This window comes from Apodemus sylvaticus, chromosome 23 (assembly GCF_947179515.1).
Source record: "Apodemus sylvaticus chromosome 23, mApoSyl1.1, whole genome shotgun sequence".
Taxonomy (NCBI): Eukaryota; Metazoa; Chordata; class Mammalia; order Rodentia; family Muridae; genus Apodemus; species Apodemus sylvaticus.
In genome coordinates this window covers 46,415,775-46,435,058 of record NC_067494.1, presented here as the reverse complement: position 1 = coordinate 46,435,058, position 19,284 = coordinate 46,415,775, and the positions used below count along the sequence as shown (strand labels likewise).

At 50.5% G+C, this 19,284-nt stretch overlaps 1 protein-coding gene across 3 annotated transcripts in view; it reads right to left on the bottom strand.

The window, feature by feature from the left end:
- Positions 1-4,363: 4,363 nt before the first annotated feature.
- Positions 4,364-19,284, bottom strand: part of LOC127674020 (centromere protein J-like) — a 23,536-nt gene continuing 8,615 nt past the window's right edge. Inside the window, exons 3-9 of one of the 3 annotated variants that reach the window (XM_052169831.1) lie at positions 18,203-18,302; positions 16,207-16,310; positions 15,006-15,104; positions 11,994-12,113; positions 10,402-10,486; positions 6,582-6,699; positions 4,385-5,272 (exon numbers count right to left, since the gene is read on the bottom strand). In XM_052169831.1, coding sequence (XP_052025791.1) covers positions 5,083-5,272; positions 6,582-6,699; positions 10,402-10,486; positions 11,994-12,113; positions 15,006-15,104; positions 16,207-16,310; positions 18,203-18,302 — 816 coding nt within the window. In that variant the 3' untranslated portion in view covers positions 4,385-5,082. Of the gene's footprint in view, positions 5,273-6,581; positions 6,700-10,401; positions 10,487-11,972; positions 12,114-15,005; positions 15,105-16,206; positions 16,311-18,202; positions 18,303-19,284 lie in introns of all 3 variants that reach the window. The other 2 variants (XM_052169830.1, XM_052169832.1) reach the window with 2 other exon arrangements.

Sequence of the window (19,284 nt, the reverse complement as noted above, 5' to 3'; positions counted from 1 at the left end):
GTACGAGGCACTCAGTAGTCAGTACTCTGAAAGCAGCTCAGCTCCAGCCTCTCTGAAGGCTGTTCGGCAACGGTCGTCCTTCATAAAGAACTGTGCAGTCTTACCACCCAGGGGTCCCAGTGTGGCCTGGCTGAACTTGGACCCCTGTTAGTTATGGCCTGGGTTTGCCAGGAATACTCAGACCACCCTGGACAGGCGTGCCAACCTCTGTCCCATGTCTGCCAGTGGCCCAAGATTTCACACCCAATTTCTCTCTTAAGCTGAATAGAAGTTTTGCTAGAGGACCGGAAGGAGGTAAGTCTATCAGTGCCTCTGTGCCTCTTCCCTTTATTATCCTTGGAGTCTTCGGATGTTTTAGGCATCATAGAGTGGTCCTCATTTTTGTGCCAGCCGCATAGACCAAGGTCCCAGAGAGAGTTCAATTTACCCTGTGGTCAAAGGGACCTTAGAGCCCTTGGAAATGGGTTTGCAAGCAGGAATCTCCGCTATAGTCCCCAGCAACAGCCATGCGGTCCAGCCAAGCGCGTGCACGTGACCCTGAGCACAGAAGCAAATCCATTTTCTCAGACCTGACCCGAGACCAGCTGGCTAGAACCAGTGTTTGGGGGCTCAAGGGGGAGCGTGGCTCCTTCAGAGGCAACATTCCTGCAGGAAAACCGATGGCGTTAGGGAAGCGCTGTGTGGAAAACAGCGTAGGAAAGTAAGTGGACACAGGTCCATCCACACTGGCCTCCGAGGCTTTTCAGATGAGGTCTGGGTGAGGCACTAAGGTAGGGGGCCCAAGGATGGACGAGCTCTTGATGGATATTGGCTCCTGAGTGCCGTTTGCCCACCCCACCCCCAGGTCCCGTCAACAGCAGGGTAGAAGTGTTTGTCAATGGTGTGAAAAGAAAAAGGAGAGGAAGCAGCATATGAACTAGAGACTGAATATTAGAGAACGTTGAAGAGAACCAGTCGGAAGTCCCAGAGCCGAGAAATTCATCCACAGGAACAGTTACCAGGAGGACGATCAGTGAGTCCTAAGACAGGGCCACTGGGGGTCTTTAGTCCGACAAAGAGGAAAATAGATGAAAAAGCAGTGGACAGAGTCCGGGAACACATGACCCATTGCACGTGATAGCACCAGATGGGGAAGGGAGGGGGCGCCAGGACTCATCGGCCTTCAAGGTGGGGCCTGTGCTTCAGTTCCCTGGTGGTGTGGCAGGACACTTCACAGGAGCAGGGGAGGGAGGACACTTCACAGGAGCAGGGGAGGGAGGACACTTCACAGGAGCAGGGAAGGGAGGGACAGAGGGAGGACTTATTGTGGCTCACAGTCTTAGGGCGTTTTGGTCCGTGGAGGTAGGGCAGTTATGGCCTGGCCATGGGTGTGGCTATGCCTACACAACCTGGGCTCCTCACACCACAGCAAATCAGGAAGCAGAAAGCGCGCTGGGCCGAAGGCGAGGCTGAACCTTCGAGGTCCAGCTTCCAGCAGTCCACTTTTTGCTGATCTAGACCCACTTCTTAAACCTTCCACAGCCACTCTTAGAGGTAGGGTGTTCAAACATAGGAACCTGGGGAGCAGGGCAGTTCACACTCAACTGGTGTGTATTTGTATGTGTATGTGATATGATGTATATGATATATGATGTATATGATATATATGTATATGTATATGATGTATATGATGTACATGATGTACATGTGTATGTGTATGTATTGTATATGTATGTGTATGTGTGCACACGTATGTGTATATGTGCATGTGCATGTATGTGTATAGCCCTAAAGACTCCAGAATCTTAAAAGCATCAAGGAGAGCATACAGCATATAAGGGGAGCCCCTGAGGTGGTTGTTCTTAGTAGGGCTCTTGGCAGACACCATCCAAGCCGGAGGAGACATGTTCAAAGTGCTAAGAGCTGCGTGCATCAAGGAGATGAGAGGTTCCACAGAGCCGGGGGTGGGGTGAGGGTGGGCGTGGCCTAGGAGCCAGCAGGGGCAGCGCTTTGAGTTGAAATGAGAGAACGCTAGGTGCTAAGTGAACCATGAAGGTAAACACCCGCTCAGACTTAACACTGCAAGCACTCAGTTCTTAACTCATGAGTTTAGCGGCTGGGGGATTAGCATAACCAAAGCCATAGCTGTCTTTTTTACACGCCAGGGGAAGGCTTTTTCCTTTCTGTGGCCTCCTGCCCCGTGCTCTGCTCCGAGCCCACCCTATACTCAATCCCCTTAAGTCCCAGCTGGCTCAGGTTTCAGATGGTGACAGCAGGTGCTGTTGGTGGAGGAGGGTGACACTCGTGGAAGCACAGCTGGGCCAAACTGGAAATCTTGAGCTCAAGAGACAATGTCTGTAAGCCACGGCCACACTGACGTGTGGAAACTCTAACTAAGACAAACTGGTCTTAGTGGGGATAGTGGGGTATTGCTGTGACGGATTGACCTTGTTTTGGGAGGATTGTGGAAGGACTTTGGGACTTTGAGCTAGGAAAGCCTTGGGCCTCGAGAGCTCACTGAGCTGTTCTGTAGGAGTTTGGGAAGATAAGGACCAAGAACAAGGCAGACAATGGGGGCCTGGCTTGTGAAATTTCCAGACGGAGGTTCAAAGAGCCATCATTTTGAATAATGAGTCTGTGGTTCTGGCTAGCTAGCTGCGGTTCACAAGATACCAGAACTACTAAAGGTGAAACCTTTGCTTTGCTGGGAGGCTTGAGGCTGGTCAGCTGGAGCTGAGAAACGAGTGGTGATTAAGAAGAGACCAGCTGAAAATTGAGGGATATCTTCAGGGAAGCGGTTCCTGAGAGTCTGCGCACAGAAGCTGATGTGATCCGGAGGCAGCCCAGGTGGCACCGTACACCGGCAGCTGAGCTGGTATTGTTGACTCATCCAGCTGGGACTGGTTTTGAAGGCACGGAGGGGTCATGGAGAACAGCTGAGCACTGGCACCGTGAACATAGCTTGGAGGGGGCTACCGGTGAAGGTGCAGGCCAGTTGCAGCAGGAGACCCCAGCATTTTGGAGATACTAATATCGCGAGGTAACCACCAAGAACAGCACCGGCCTTGGCGGGGAGCCAGCTGGGAAGCTGTGTGTGCTGCAAAGAGTGGGACTGGAAGTGACCCTTTGAAGGATTCCAAAAGATCATGCGTGAATCCCAGTCATTGGAGGCTGAGTTATTTCTACCCTTGCCTTTGCTTTGCTCAGATTGTGACTGTACCCTGGTTCTTCCCTCTTGAAGCGTGGGACGATTTAACTTATTTTCGATTTTACGAGCTCTCACGGTGGAGAGACTGAATTTTAAGAGATCTGGGGTTTTAAAAGAGATTAATTTTTCTTTTCAAGAAACTGGATTTTTAAAGTGTTTGAATTTGGAGATTTTAAGATGTGCAAACTGTTTTGTATTGTGATGTCATTGGTGTGGATGCATGATCTTGGGGGAACGAACAAGAAAGGAAAGATAACAGTGCTGTGTGTGTGTGTGTGGGGGGGGGGGGGTATCAAGATGACAAGGGATCCGGGAGGTACAGGGGAAGAGATGAGTCCAATAACCTGGAGCGTCAATTCACCTGTCCGGAGCTCTAGAATGTTCTGTTTCACCTGCAGCCTGAGCAAGTCACTCTGCTTAGACTTGTCCCAAGCCGGGTGTGAAAGTTCCAACAGCCTGGGTCACACTGGGGATTTCCACCGCAGCACGAGCAGCTACAGAGCTAGCTGTGTGAGGGCAGAAAGACAGTCTGGACAGGATTTTGGAACCTAGACCTTGGTGAACCTTGTTTCTAGCACCTCCCATCAATTTCCACCAGGATTTGAGGGCATCGTGGACTGCTTACAAACTGCGAATCCCAGGCAGAGGCAGACAGTGAGAGGCATCGAGGCGCAGCCACAGTCATGCGAATGGTGAGGATTTAACAGCTCACTTCGATGAGATGGAACCTAGCTGCAAAGACCCTGCCCAGGGCATATAAGACGCTAGTGGACAGGACATGAGGAAACGGGGACATCTTATCGTCTGTTCCAGTGCCTGGTGCAAGCACCGAATGACTGCACAGCCCAGGAAGAGTCCAGAGATAGAGGATCTTTTCCCTACCTTGCAGACCCTCTGCCATCAAGAAGGTAAGTGTGCTTGCCCTTTGGAACTCCTTACCAGTGACTTCAGAAGGTGAGCCAGGGTTAGGGTGTGTCCGGTGCTGCCGCCAGCCATTCCTCTCCAATGGGCAGCATTGGCTAACACACAGCGGGCTCTTTCTGAATCCACCGACTTGTAGCAGTACGGAGGTCAGAGAAAACAAAAGCAAAACAAAACAAACAAAGCCCCACTTTCTCAGAACTCCTCATCAGTGCAGGGACTGGAAGGCGTGGCCAAAGAGAACTGGGAACTGTTCTGATTGAGATTGGCAGCTGCCTAGTAAGTGGCTAGGGAGGGATCTCTCCTACAGCATGGCAGAGCGCTCCCAGGAAATGAGGGACAGCAGACAGACTCACAGGGAACAGGGAGGGGGTGTCGCCCACTATGTTTCTGTGCTTTTTACTCATGTCCTTGTGGATTGACAGATCATAATTATGTGAATTTACGGGATAGAATACCACATGAGGTTCTGTCTAGACACTTGAGGATGGTTAAATCATGTCTATTCATACATCAGGCACCAGTGAAGATCCATCCCCCTGGATCCCACTTAGGAGGACTCTAAAGAGGGGGTAGAAGTAGACGCAGGCAGGCGTTGGCCAAGAAAAACGTGGAGCTGGCCGTTGCTAATGGCTGCTCCCAGGAGTTAGCTGGCAGTGATTATGCTGCTTCCCTCGTACCCTCTGCTCCAGGGCCAGACTCTGGCAGAAGGCACGGTCTGAACAAGGCCATGGCAGCTGTGTCCGGGGCCTTGTAGCCTTTCTGGCTACTGCTTCCTCTGAACCCCTCTCCCAAGATGGCGGCTACATGGTCTCTTTCTTTACAACTTTTGAATGCCTCGTTACTCCTCATGTGTACGTGATCTCCAGGATTGTCAGGGGGAAATCTATTGATGAGAGTTGCTTTGTCTGTTTTGGTCAAAACTATATTTGGAAATCGGAGCCTGCTGCCTGGCATTGAGTCTGTTGGAGGCACTACTTCCAGTCCAGGATGACAGTTCCCGTCTCGTCTTTGACCCTGACCCTCCCTGAGGCGTATTTGGTCTCCTGGCAGCCATTGCAATACACAGTCTTGGTGGTGCCATCTGGGAATTCCCTCCGCTTGAACCTGGCTGTGTGGATTTCTTTTTGTCCGTTGCTGAACATGATGGTTTTGTCTCCGTTCCTGTGAAGCCATGCAGAGACAAACCTTCTGAGTGTGGAGGAACTGGGGAAGATCGAAGCCATACAACCACCTAGATTCCCAAGTCTCCCCTGGGGGAAGGACATTGAGGCTCTCTGGGGCAAGGGGAGGGAAGGCATTTGAGGTTTAAAAGACAGGAGAAGCCCGGACGGTCTGGGCATAGGAAGGTGGAGGGGGTGAGGGAGCTGAGACCTGAGCCTGCAGTCTGAGATGGGTAAGCAGAGTCCGCAAGGCTGCTCGGTTCATGACAGAAACAGGACAGAAAGAGTCCTGGGTACTGTGCGCTCTGCTGATACCACCAGAAGAGCTGTTGAAGCTCTGGAGTGTGATGGGAACCCTGAGCACACCTGAGTTGGTAAGGTGGAGGTCACAGAGGAAACGTGCCCAGAACACACCACAGCCAGGGGATATTGGGAACATCTAAGGCGAGTTGACTAAACTCTTGCCCAGGCTGTTGGGCGTGTGATGACCGAAGGCCCCATGGACCTCGCTGTCTGCACACACCATCACCGACGGAGTGTCTTATCACAGTCTTGTCATGGCTTACGTGTGCTGAGGTAGATTCATGCTTCTACACAGCGTGGTTTTGAAGAGGTGGAGGCTGAAGAGACTGCACTCAAGTTGTCCAGCTTCAGTCACCTACCAACTGTGTCTACAACCTATGCTAACGTGTCACCTAATCACAATAGTACACTTGAGAATGACAGAATAACATTATTTTGTCACCAAGCTAGATAACTACAGCTTTAGCTGATGGTGTGAACTGCGGGGTGGCGACCTTTGTCCCTGAAGTCAATCACGGCATAATCTTGGGTGGGTGGGCAAGTGACGGCCCCCAAATTCTATATCTAAGCTCATGTTTTCTACAAGCAGATTTGAACTGAGGTCATGAAAAATTCTCGTTAGGACCAAAGGTGTCATCTATTTTCTGGTGTCATTTTCGGTTTTTTATATTTATTTATCCTAATTTGTATGAGTGTCTGCCTGTGTGTATATATGTGAACCGCCTGGGGACCTGGTGCCTGTGGAAGTCAAAGGTGGCCATTGGGCTCCCATAGAACTGGAGTTACAGATGGTTACAAGCTGTCGTATGGGCGATGGGAACTGAACCTGTGTCCTCTCTAAAAGCACTAACCACTGGGCAAACTCCCCGGGGCCCTGTTGTTATATTTATACAAATGCTTGAACTTTTGCATACATGTAAAGGACTACAGATGTATTATAGAACACAAAGCCGGGGGGTTGAAGTTCATGCCGTCTGGTGGAGTGCGTGGCGAGGGGGAAGGCTGACCTTTTCACTGTCACAAATGTCCCATCGGGGAACACGGTCTTCTCACATCCATCCTTGAGCTGTTTCACTGTCCCATCAGGAAACACAGTTTCCTTGGAGCCGTCTGGGTAGAATTTTTCTGCAGAATACATTTGTTTACAGTATGTGTTATAATGAATGCATTTGGAAGCCGTGTTGCATCTGAATGACCTATGTTAAAATATTAATGTGAAAGAGATCATTTTTTAACCATACAAGCTCGAAGTTAGGATTGGCAGACATTGTACCCAATGCCCTGTTGATCCAATTTCAGGTGAGTTAGGATCAGCTATAATATGGGTGGCCTCTAGTGTGTGTAAGTGTGAACAGTCTCTAGTGTGTAACAGCTCATGGGGTTTCTACTTGGTAATGATGAACAAGCGATGGATACACCTTGAAACTCAATTTAAGTTTCAAACTCTGATATTTTTCTCTGCTGTGGATCTGTGGTAAAAATCTTTCATTGGTGCCACGTAGTGCTAGGTGCTGGGATTCCATACTGAATTAAAATGGAAATGCAAGAGGCACGGTGTTCGTGATTCTCTTCCAGACTGAAGTGTGACCAGCCACCTCATGCTCCTGGCACCACACCCTTCCCGACACGTGGGACTGTGCTTCTCTGAACTGTGAACCAAAATAAAGTCTCCTTCCATCTCTTGCCTTTGGTCAAATATTTTAGCCACAGGAGTGAAAAAAGTAACCAGGACACTGTGAAAAATACTTTTACTGTTCCATATTGACTTTCAAAGGTAAGCTAGATTGTTAGCAATCATAGAATAATCGGCCTTATTCAGGGACAACTCCTGAACAGTGTGATAAAGCTCTAAAGCTCTGCGGCACTCAAGGTTGTCACCCAGGGCCTGAGTAGTCAGAGGGCAGAATGCTTTCCAGTGTGCATTTGCAGAAAATACAAAGGGCTTCTGAGTGAAATGTCATTGATTGGTTTCCACACATTCTTCTGATGTCCATGTGCTTTGTGCACATGTGTTGGCCAATGTTTGGCAGTTGTTGTCAGACAAAAAAAGGAGCATGAACTATACTTAGGAAAAAAAATAATGTGCTGTGGAATCTGACACCCAAGGAATAACTCCATGCAGTAAATATTTGTTAGCACAAAAATCTAAAAAGCTCTGTGGCATGTTGGCGCAATGCCCTGAGGAACTACGGGGTTCTCTTGGATTCGATAGTTGGAGAAACTCAGAATCATGTTGTGGTGAATATTGATTGGGGGTCTCCATCCCACCTTAGGTCCCAAACAAAAGGAACAAAACCATAACGTTTATAATAAGCCTTAAAAGCCCCAGCGCTGAGCGGATATCAACCCTCCTCTAGGCTATTTTCTCTACTTCCCTGTCCAGGTCCCATGTCCCACCACACTCCTATCCTAGCAGGCTGACTCTCATGGCTCTGATCTTACGATCCACCTACCCCATGGTGTCTTTTTCCTTCTCTTCTCCTTTCCCTCACGGACTCTGCCTCAGACCTCAAGCCCAGGGACCAAAACTCCACCTGCTTCTCTTCTGCCCACCTGTTGGCATCTTTATTAACCAATAGTTTAAACTTAAGGAGCAAGGTTTACACAACAGAAGCTGGCACACAGAGAATTCACTCATTTTGAGGCACGTAGACTTGGGTTACAGAATTTGGCATTACGGTACCTAGCAACAGATGAAACCCAAGAGGGTCTTGTGACTGCCTGGTGCAGAATCAGTGCAGAATGGTCTTTGCTGAACTTTGACAAACACACAGACACATGGGTGCACACCCAGACATGGTAAGAGGTGACTATGATGCTTTCTTTTTGAATTGTCACAATGACGTTTTCTTTTCGAACTATCACATGAGGATGTTGTGGAGAACGTGAACCGTACATACGGACAGTGATAGAACTCAGAAACTGATGTAGAGTTAGGTGATGCAATTCAGACACATGCCGCACAGACAAGCCAAGAGTCGAAGACCAGGTATGTCTATCAAACCCTTTCATTTTTTTCACCAGACCTGGCTACCATCTTCTGACAAGCCTAGAAAGCACTTGGGAACAAGCAAGCGTAATTTTTCAGTGCGAGTGTATGCCAAAACTCTCCTGTGCTCACTGGCCTATAAAAACCTCAGGCATAGAACAAAGACCACAAGAGCACTGGCTGGAGTATAAAGACCACGAAAAAAGTCTCATCTAGATTCAGCAGCCCCGTGGCTGGGCTAGGCTCCACACAGGCAAGAAGGCAGCCTGATCAGCAATGGATTCATTCTGTCTGGGCATTGTCCTATATTATGGCTTAGGGTCTAGGGTACTCTGCATTAGGAACTCTCCTGCTAATGCAAAATAAGATCTCTCTCTCTCTCTCTCTCTCTCTGTCTCTCTCTCTTTCTCTCTCTCTCTCTCTCTCTCTCTCTCTCTCACACACACACTCACACACACACACACACACACACACACACACACAATTTCAGACCAATACCTAGTAGCGTGGGAAGGGCCCCAAATATCAGGCATCACTAAAACCAGATCAGAACTGGTACTTCCGGTGCTCTGTGCTGTTTGCTGACCACGGAGCCCACAAGGGTGAGCTCTATAGCTACACTGACACAGGATGCAAAGTCCATGTCTACAGATTGGGCCTGAACATGGGTTCAAAATGCCACTCTTAAAGAAGGGTGAACCAGAACCAGAACCAAAAAATTTAAAAAAACTCAAAACAATAGCAAAACCAAACTACCTGTTGTCACTGCTGATCACGAAGGAATGTCCCTACTTTCTCTGAGTCCTCTAGAGGATCTGTAGTGCTGGCCCTGAGGTGGGCTTGGCACAGCTGATCTCACAACCTGCTGGGTCTAGGGTACTCTGCATTAGGAAACTAACATGAAGTGATCTTGGGCTGTAGTGCCTGGGCACCTGATGGAAACATCTAGAAGCCTTTCTGGAGGGGCAGCTCCGGTTTGAGCCCCTAGGATTACCACCAAATCTGTCCCCACAGGACAGTCTGAGAAGTTGAGACACAGCACCACAAAGAAACAGCTGTGACTAGCCCCACAGCTGGGGTGAGGTCAGGCTGTCACCAGAATGAGACTGTGAGGCAAACTATGTGTAAAGTAACTTGAGACCTAAGGGAAAGGAGGAGCGAATGTGACAGCAGACCTGGAGGGACCAGAAGGAAGGCAAGCCAAGAAGGACAATAAAGAGCGAGAGAGATTTAGTTAAACAGAAAAATGGCAAACCGGAGGGCAGTTCTAAACAATTTACCTGAACGGAATGAATATAATGTGCTCAGACAGGAGAGGACTGTGTGGCACACTGTACCTGTGATCAGAAGGTTTAGGAAGATGAGGAACTGAGGGGTGTGTGATGTTTGCAGAAGAAATAGCTGAGAATATTCTTGAATTTAATAACATAAAAATGGCAGACAAAAGCCCAATACTGCCGGGCAGTGGCGGCACTTGCCTTTAATCCCAGAACTTGGGAGGCAGGCAGATTTCTGAGTTCGAGGCCAGCCTGGTCTACAGAGTGACTTCCAGGACAGCCAGGGCTATATCCTGTCTCAAACCCTAGCCACCCCCACCAAAAGTATAGTACATCCAATTCAATGAGTTTCAGGACAACTAAAAATGACTCTTTGGGTAGAATTTTGCCCTATGTGGTTCATAGAATGATTTCTAATTTAAAAAGAAAACACTGAACTCTAACAGGGCAGGCCAAGCTTTTCTTGGGTGATTTAAAGGCTCAGTGTCTGCTGCCTTCTCCCTGTGGTACTCACCCCCGCCCCCAACCATTTTCAGCACAGGCACAGGGGACACCACTCACCGGTCCACTTGTTGGGAAACTGCACAACTTCCAACCCATCTGGATAGGTCGTGTGTGTTGTCTGAGCGTCCGCATAATAATAAATCTGCGAAGAGAGGGAAGCCAATGTTGGGGGGTGGTTCCCCTTGCACTGTGAGGGAATCTGATCAGTTACTTCCCATGGGTGGCTGAGAGTGCAGGCTCTGCAGGTGAGGGAGGCCTGACCACACCTATGGGCGCTTCCATGGGTGTAGAACACAGGAGGTGGCAGGGATTCACTGACACCCCAGGGATGACCATGGGCTATTGGTGACAGGGTGACTGTGGGATGCAACTTGGTCCTCAGTTTTGGACCTAAGTATGTCCTAACTCGTGATGTGCCGCACCTTCATGCCTCATGGGACCTGTAGCCAGTGAGATCTAGGCTTTGGTGGACATGGGCTGTGGGCCCCAGGGTCCCATGAATCCCAGATCTGGATGTGTTACGATTAGCGCCTGTTGACTTGGCACAGGCTAGCATCACTGAAGAAGACAAAACACCCTTCCACTAGATCGTCCTATGGTCAAGTCTGGGGGAGGGGGAGCATCTTTGGATGAGCGATTAATGTGGAAGGGTCCAGACCGCTGCGGCGGTGCCACGCCTGAGTAGGTGGTCCTGGGTTTTATGAAAAGCGTGCTGAACAAGCCATAGGAAGCAAGCCAGTAAGCAGCTTCCCTCCATGTTTGCTTAAGCTCCTGCCTCCAGCTTTCTGCAGTGACGGTGACTTCCCTCGATATTGTGATGGGGACGTGTAAGCCAAATAAACCCTTTCCTTCCCAAGTGGTTCTTAGCTGTGGTGTTTTTAATAACAATAGAGAGCAAACTAGGAAACAGAGCTTCTGAAGTCTATGATTTTTTTAAAGCATTCTTACTATATTAGCAATATGTCCGAAAGCTGTGGGCGTCGGGAATGCCCCTGTCTCCGTCACTACGCATGTACCATGTTTCCCCTCGGCAGATTGGGAGACACAGGGAGGGAATGGCGGCCCCTGACAGAGAGCCCTGGACAGGGCACACTAGCTGTCCAGGGTCTCCCCGTCATCAGCAGTGAGCGGAAGCCTGCACTGAGCCCTGTTCTCTTTCATTCCTGTTGCTTCTCATCCGTCCACCCTTGCACCACGTCTGCCTACGGAATGTGTTTGTGACCCCTCCCCCCAACGCCCCAAGGCAATGCAACACATCTCTTTGCCCCATAGAGCTGTGGATTCCTGAAAGTCACCATTTAAACAGGTCTCCCAGGACAATCTCTTGATCTATTTTTTGTCTCAGGTATGTGGAAGGGCATCTGGATAACAAAAAAAATCTCACAGTGGAGGGTAGGAGGCTGGTGGAAACACCACTGACGTGCAAATCTGTGGGGTGAGGCCACGAAGAATCTCACTTGCATCGTGCGCCACAGACAAAAATTCTCATTAGCAAGAAAGTTCTGACCTCCCGTCTTCCCTCATCTCCCGACGCCAGGGGAACAAGAGAGCATGCATCTATGAAAGGTTTGCTAGTCCCTGGGTGGGCTCTGATTCTGAAGGAATGCTAGCGCATCCACAGCACACACCACTTTCTGGTCGGACTTGACCTTCTTCATGTCGCCGTTGAAGAACTTGATGAGGGTGGTCTTGCCGTCTGCACTGATCTCCTTCCGGGTCCCGTTGGGGAAGGTGATGATCGTCCTCCCATCGCTTAGCAACCGCTCCACCTGGATGGCGGGACACAGAAACGCTCAGCTGAAGAGCTACAGCAGGTATGGGGGACGTTCTCCCACCGTTTCCTCCTGATTTCAGGACCACTGCCCGCTGTCAGCCTGGCATGCTGGATCCTAGCTGCTGTGCACACACGCACACGTATGCACACACACGCACACTCATGCACACACACACACATACCCTATACTGGTGAGCTCCCTATCCTCGCCTTGCATGTGGTTATCAATGGGAAGTGTAATGATTTGTTCCTCAGTGTCTGCCTGCCTTCAAGTTGAACAGTGCGTTTTGTCATGAGTCTGTGTAATCCATCAACCCAGGAGTGATGCGCCTGAAATCCTGGACCAGATAAAATTGCACAATTACTAAGTAAAAATCAACGTTTGTGCTTGTTTTGCCTTCCTGTGTTCACCCTCTCACCTCATATGTAACGCTAAATGGTTTCAGTTAATAACGAGCAAATAAGTAACTTCAAATGCAGACTGCTAGGCTCTCGGTGGAAAACGCCACCCCTGTAGAGATTAATGCAAAGAGAGACACCGGCACAGATAACTTCGGTTTGCTGTGCCAATGCAGCCTCTCCTGCCACATCCCCTGCCCTTGCTGTCACAAGGCCGCGATGATTGTCAGAGGACACTGAGGTTGTGTGAGTCGCTACGACAGTCACACAGTGGTGACGTTGCCTAATACAGTTCTGACAGCGTGCTGTGCGTGATCATGCCATTTTCAAAGTCTGCACTGTTAAAAATAGGAGCCACCAAAGAGGATAGAAAACTAATTGTTTTCTAGTTTAGCCCGTGTCATGATTTTTTTCGGTTTTTTTTCGACTGTAGTAGGTAAGTGTGTAAAAACGTATTTGACAGGGTGTAAAATCTAATCTGACTCTTCATGGCTTCAGAATGGCTAGTCTAACTATATAGAAAGTCATCAAGATGTAGAGGCTTGAACTGGAGAGACAGCTCGGCCATGAAAGGCTGGACTCCCAACCAAGAATATAGGAGAAGTTATGTGCTTTGGGTCTGCTTAATTGTACTATGTGCCTTTTCTTATTACAAAAAAGATTATAATAAAGTTTTAACTAAAGATATAATTTATGATGTAAAATTAAATGAACAAGAAAAGAATTCAGCATATCCAATGAAAGGCGCACTTGGATTCAAGGTGAGACATTGGAAGGCGTAGTACTGTAATGGGGACGTGGTACAGTGTGGCTGATGTCGGGTTGCGAAACAGAAAGCTCATAGCAGAATGGCATTTGCCCTGCAACCACCTGCTCATCGCATTTACGCCCTGTGGCTTCTGAACCCCGAGAAAGTGATTGGTCCATGACTGGTTGGCCTAACCGGCAATGGCCTTCCTTCTGACAGACATCGTCACCAAGGTCTGTGCTGTGCTCTGCTGTGTTTCTTTGCCTAACAACCACATGAGTCGGCCACACTAAAGAAAGGCTTTGCAGTCTAGGAGTGTAGCTCAGTTGGTAGACTGCTTGCCCAGGATGCTTGAAGCCCTGGGGTCCCCAGGATTGCATAATAGGATGTGGGGGTACAGTCCTATAATTCCAGTACTTCAGAGCTGGAGAAGCAAAAGTTTGAGGTCATTGTGCTACGTGGTGAGCTTGACTATGTAAGACCTGAGAACCGTCTAAGAGGAGGAGGAGGGGGAGGAAGGAAAGGATACACAGGAGGAAGAAGGGAGGGAGGAGGGAGAAGAGGAGGAGGAAGAGGGGAGGAGAAAGAAAAAAGGAGGAAGAGGGTGAGGAAGGGGAGGAGGAAGGAAATGAGGGAGGAAAGGAAGAGGAGGAGGAGGAAAAGGAGGCAGAGGAAGAGGAGGGATGAGGGAGAAAAGGAGGAGGGGAGAGGAGGAAGAGGGGAGGAGAAGGAAGGGAAGAGGAAGAGGGTGAGAAGGGGAGGAGGAGGAAGGGGAGGAGGGGGAAAAGGAAGAGAGAGGAAAAGGAGGCAGGGGAAGAGGAAGAAGAGGGTAAGTGAAGGAAGGAGAGGAGGAGGAAGGGGAGGAAGGAGAGGGGGAAGAAGGAGAGGAGTATGAAGAGGAAAGAGAGGAGGAGGAAGGGGAGGAGGGGAAAGAAGGTAAGGATGGAATGAGAAGGAAGGAGAGGAGAAGGAGGAGGAGGGAGAGGAGGAGGGAGAGGAGGGAGAGGAGAAGGAGGAGGAGGGAGAGGAGGAGGGAGAGGAGAAGGAGGAGGAAGGAGAGGAGAAGGAGGAGGGAGAGGAGGAGGGGGGAGAGGAGGATGAGGGAGAGGAGAATGAGGAGGAAGGAGAGGAGGAGGGAGAGGAGAAGGAGGAGGAGTGAGAGGAGGGGGAGAGGAGGAGGAGGGAGAGGAGAAGGAGGAGGAAGGAGAGGAGAAGGAGGAGGAGGGAGAGGAGAAGGAGGAGGAAGGAGAGGAGGAGGAGGAGACTGCAATATAAAGCTGTGAAGCCACGCAGCCTTGCTCATCTACTCAAAGCCTCCCCTGCTTTCCAGGGTGAGGATCTAGACAGCCCAGAACTCCAAACCCAAGATGACATGCGGACTTGCTCCAGTCGAAGAGGGAGAAGGCGAAGGTGCTCTGAGGAAAGAGCTGGGCCACAGTGGCTCCCCCTCCCTCCCTTTTTCCCTCCCTCCCTCAGGCAACCCCAGCCCTGTGGTAGCAGCACTCTGGGACAAAAGTGCCTCTTGAGGCAGCTGTTGGGAGACTCTGAGGGCAGAGGGGTGGGCGATGTTCCTAACAGAGCTGGTGTTTGTTACTGGAAGAAGCTGGTTATCAGCGACGACCTAGAGAGGTGTGCCAGCCATTAGCATAGCATTAGTGTAGCCCCAGGACAGACGGCGCGGCTCAGACTGCATAGCACAGAGAAGATGGCAGGGACATGGTGTATGCAGCAGAAACCTACCTTGCCGTTTGGGTGTCGCTTTTCGAGTGTCTCATCATCCTTCGTAGTATCTGAGGTTTGTGGTACTTCTTTAGGAGCTCTTGACTTTGTTGGAAGATTCTATAAAGAGAGTATAACCACTGCCCCCTCTATCCCCATCCTCAGCTGTGAGAGCCATGGGCCCATCAATGCTGAGAGAATCACAGGCCCATCAATGTTGGTGGAACCATAAGCCCATCAATGCTGGGAGAGCCACAGGCCCATCAATGCTGGGAGAGCCACAGGCCCATCAATGCTGGGAGAACCACAGGCCCATCAATGCTGGGAGAGCCACAGGCCCATCAATGTTGGGAGAGCCACAGGCCCATCAATGCTGGGAGAGCCACAGGCCCATCAATGCTGGGAGAGCCATAGGCCTATCAATGCTGGGAGAGCCACAGGCCCATCAATGCTGGGAGAGCCACAGGCCCATCAATGCTGGGAGAGCCACAGGCCCATCAATGCTGGGAGAGACACAGACCCATCAATGCTGGGAGAACCACAGGCCCATCAATGCTAGCTCTTGGGATCACATTTGTGTTTGTAAAGGTATTTCTTCCTCTTGTGTTCTCAGTCTGTACTGGGGTGAGTGTGGTGACAGACACCAAGTTCTGATTCTGTGTGCATGCCACTGAGGCCTTGAGGGAATCAGCAGCTGGAATCTGATTAACTAAACCTATCTTACCCTTTGGTGATTAGGTTGGAAATTGTTATTGACTTTTAGGGGATCCTCCCACTGCCTACCTTGACATGGTAAATAACTTTACAGCCTGTGAGGTAAATAAATCTTTCCTGTGAAGAGAATGGCTTAGCTCTGGCTGTTGTGTAGCTATGATGCAACCCTTGTCATGGGTCTAGGGTATTTCTGCTACCTTTCTCTCTCTCTTTTTTTTATTCCGTTCATTTCTATCGAGCCATTGCAAATAAGAACAGAGTAATAGTCTGGCTTCGAGATCCTTAAGGTTACAGGAGCTCCACCCGCCTTGCCCACGGGCCTGATGCAGTCCTCTGACGGCTGCAGGAAAGCCAGTTCCGCTCATCTGAGAGGCTGAGAGTGCTCAGAGACTGAGGGAGCATTTGCAGCCATAACAGTCTCCGGTGCTCATGGGAGCAGCCGCGTCTGCCTCCATCCACCTCCGGGTCTGACTTCCCCAGCCTCCCCACCGGGTAAAACTCTACCTACCTGCAGCCACAGTGCATTTGGGGAAAAGCAAGGGAGGGCCCTGCTTGCTCGAGCCTGCAGGAGAAGCTCACCTTCCGAAGTGTCTGCATTGGAGGACCAGATATCTGAAATGGCGGAGAAGGGGATTGCAAGAGGCTACGCTTGCACGGTGAAACAAGGCCATCTCCCCAGTGCAGGGCTCCAAGTCCAAATTAAGTGTCCTGTGGTCATCGTGCGAGTGCCAGTGGCTGGCCGTGTGGGGATCAGGAAGTGCTGCGTGCGGACAGTCAGCCTCTGTCCGCTGGTTGTGTCTTCACTACATGTGGTGGTGGCCCAGGCAACTAAGCTAGCAGAGGGTGGCGTCTGCCCCGGTAGGGGGGTGGATGTAGGAGGGAAAAAAATTAAACTTGTGATGACTGCCCACTAGACATGTAGATGGACATGGGCAGTTGGGAAGGAGCACTGTGCAACCGGGGCAGTTGGAAATGGGCAGAAAGGTGAGGTCATGCCCACTGAGGAACCCAGAACAGCAGACCTGCAGCCAAGAGCAGAGACAGTACCACATGGTCGGTCTCTCTCTCTCTCTCTCTCTCTCTCTCTCTCTCTCTGTCTCTCTCTGTGTGTGTGTGTGTGTCTGTCTGTCTGTCTGTCTCTCTCTGTTTCCCTCCCTCCCCCTCTTTCCCTCCCTCTCTCCCTCTCTCCCTCTCTCCCCTTCTCCTTCTCTCTTTCCCTCTCTTTCCTTCTCTTTTCCTCTCTCTCTCTCAGCTAACTGTCTCCTTTCTTATATTATTCAGGATCCCTTGACTAGGGAATCTGCCCACCATGGGCTGGGTCTTCCTATAACAATTCACAAGGCAGGGAGTTAGTTGTCTTGTGAATTCTTCACAGACAGCATTTGTCCACAGGCCAACCTGAGGAAGATAACTCCTCGCTAAGATTCTCTCCCCGGGGGAGGTGCTTCTTGGTCGTGTTGAGTTGACAGTTAAAACCAGCCCAACACATGGGTTGTGGTAGGTGTGGGCATTTGCACGCTTGGTCGCCATCCTGTGGGGATGTTTGAGGAGGTTCGGTGGGTATGACCTTGATGCAGGGAGCACATGGCGTGGGGGACCGGCTTTAAGAGTAAAAATCCTTACTGTCAGTTTGCCCTCTGTTTTGTGCTTGTGTACCTGCCATTGTGAAGTAATGCTCTGGAAAGAGCCAATAAACTCTGCCCTGGGGGTCATGGGGTTTTATCACAGCAACAGAGAAGTAACTGAGACACAGAGGTTACAAAAATGTCACAGAGACCCAGAGAGGGAGAGAGAGGAAGACATACACACACACATACACACACAGATAGAGAAAGAGACAGACAGACAGACAGACAGACAGAGGAGTGCTTACCCATGCACAAGGGTCTGAGGTTTAAGAAGTCAGAGGGGACCCACAAGGACTGTGCATGGGGCGGGGCATGGGGTGGGGCTAAGGGGATAGGAGTCAGGCTACAGGTGGGTGAGAGTTCTGTCTGCCCACAAAGGGTTCAGCTAAGCCTAGTAGCACTGTGCAAAGGCTCCTCTGCAGAGGCCATGCACACACCCAGGGACACGCCCAAGAGTGTAGAGTGTGTGATAGCCACCTCTGGCAGCAGCTGGAGGGGGGCATTCTTCCTACTGTTGTGGGGTGCTCAGAACCTGCAGGTGGGACCCACAGGGACAGAAGAGGCTGTATACCTGGATGGACAACTGTCAGAAAAGTGCCAGGGAGGGACAAGAGACACAGGTGGGTAATGTCACCGGCCGGGGCTGAGGCTGGTCCTGGAGAGCCAGCCTGGGCTCGGAAAAGGTGTTAGGAGAGGTTATCAAGACAGCTGGGGGAGCTCAGGTTGGAATCAGAAAATGGCCAGAACCCAGGGAGTCCCCTCACCCACATGCCACACACATCCGACCTCGTAATGACCGCCCCTTCCAGGGAGTACCCAGCAGGGGCTCTGGGTCCCTGCTGCACCCCTGGGATGCCTGCACCCCTCTGTTCTCACCAGCCAGTGACTCTGTGTCCAGGAATGTGCTGTCAGAAAGTGGTTCTGGTGACCTTCTGCTGAAGCCTCTTCGCAGAAATTTAGAAGACATGTGTATAACCTGGGTACAGAGAGTCATAAAACCAGCGTGTCATTTCTTCCAGCAATGCCACCATCCCAGTGACCAGGGGCTGTGCACAGTCATGCCAGCTCTCAGATGCCTAAGACACTTCTCAGGCTCTACCAAGAACACTGGGCTCTGTTCCCTGGATTCCGGCAATTGATGCAATGTACAAAGTCCCCACCCATGCACTAGGTTAACAGCACCAAAAATGACCCCTGCCGTCCTAGTCTTGTTTTGGCACTGAAGGCTCATAGGCAGTTTTCTAACCTATAGAAACATCGTCATGTTTAACAAGTTCCTGAGTCCATTTTGAGCAACAGAGGTGTTCTCTTTTTTAATTAATTATTTTATACACTCCATATTTTATTTCCCACCCGGCCAACTCCCGTCCACCCTATGACTGTTCCACATCCCATACCTCCTCCCCTCCTCCTGTCTCCACATGGATGTCCCCACCCCCACCCCACCTGACCTCTGAACTCCCTGGGGCCTCCAGTCTCTTGAGGGTTAGGTGCATCATCTCTGAATGAACACGGACCTGGCAGTCCTCTATTGCTTGTGTGTTTGGGGGCCTTATATCGGCTGCCTGTTTGGTGGTCCAGTGTTTGAGAGATCCCAAGGGGTCCAGATTAATTGGGACTGTGGGTCCTCTTACAGGGTCACCCTCAGCTTCATTCAGCCTTCCCTAATAACAGTGTTCTTACCAGCCTTCATTCCGCTGGGATAAAGCAGGATGTGTTCCTGGGGCAAAGAGGTAGGGGGGGTGGGGAGAGGGAGGGGGTGGCACAGGGCTTTCTGCTCTAGCATGAGGACCCAAGCTCACATGTGTAGGACCCACAAAAGAACAGGTGGGGCAGCATGCCTGTGGGGTCACCCAGCACCTACAGAGCACAAGGCAGGAGGATGTCGGAAGCTTGCTAGCCAGAGTCAACCAGAGAAGGCCAGGCTCAGAGAACACGGCTCACAAAATGAGGCCGAG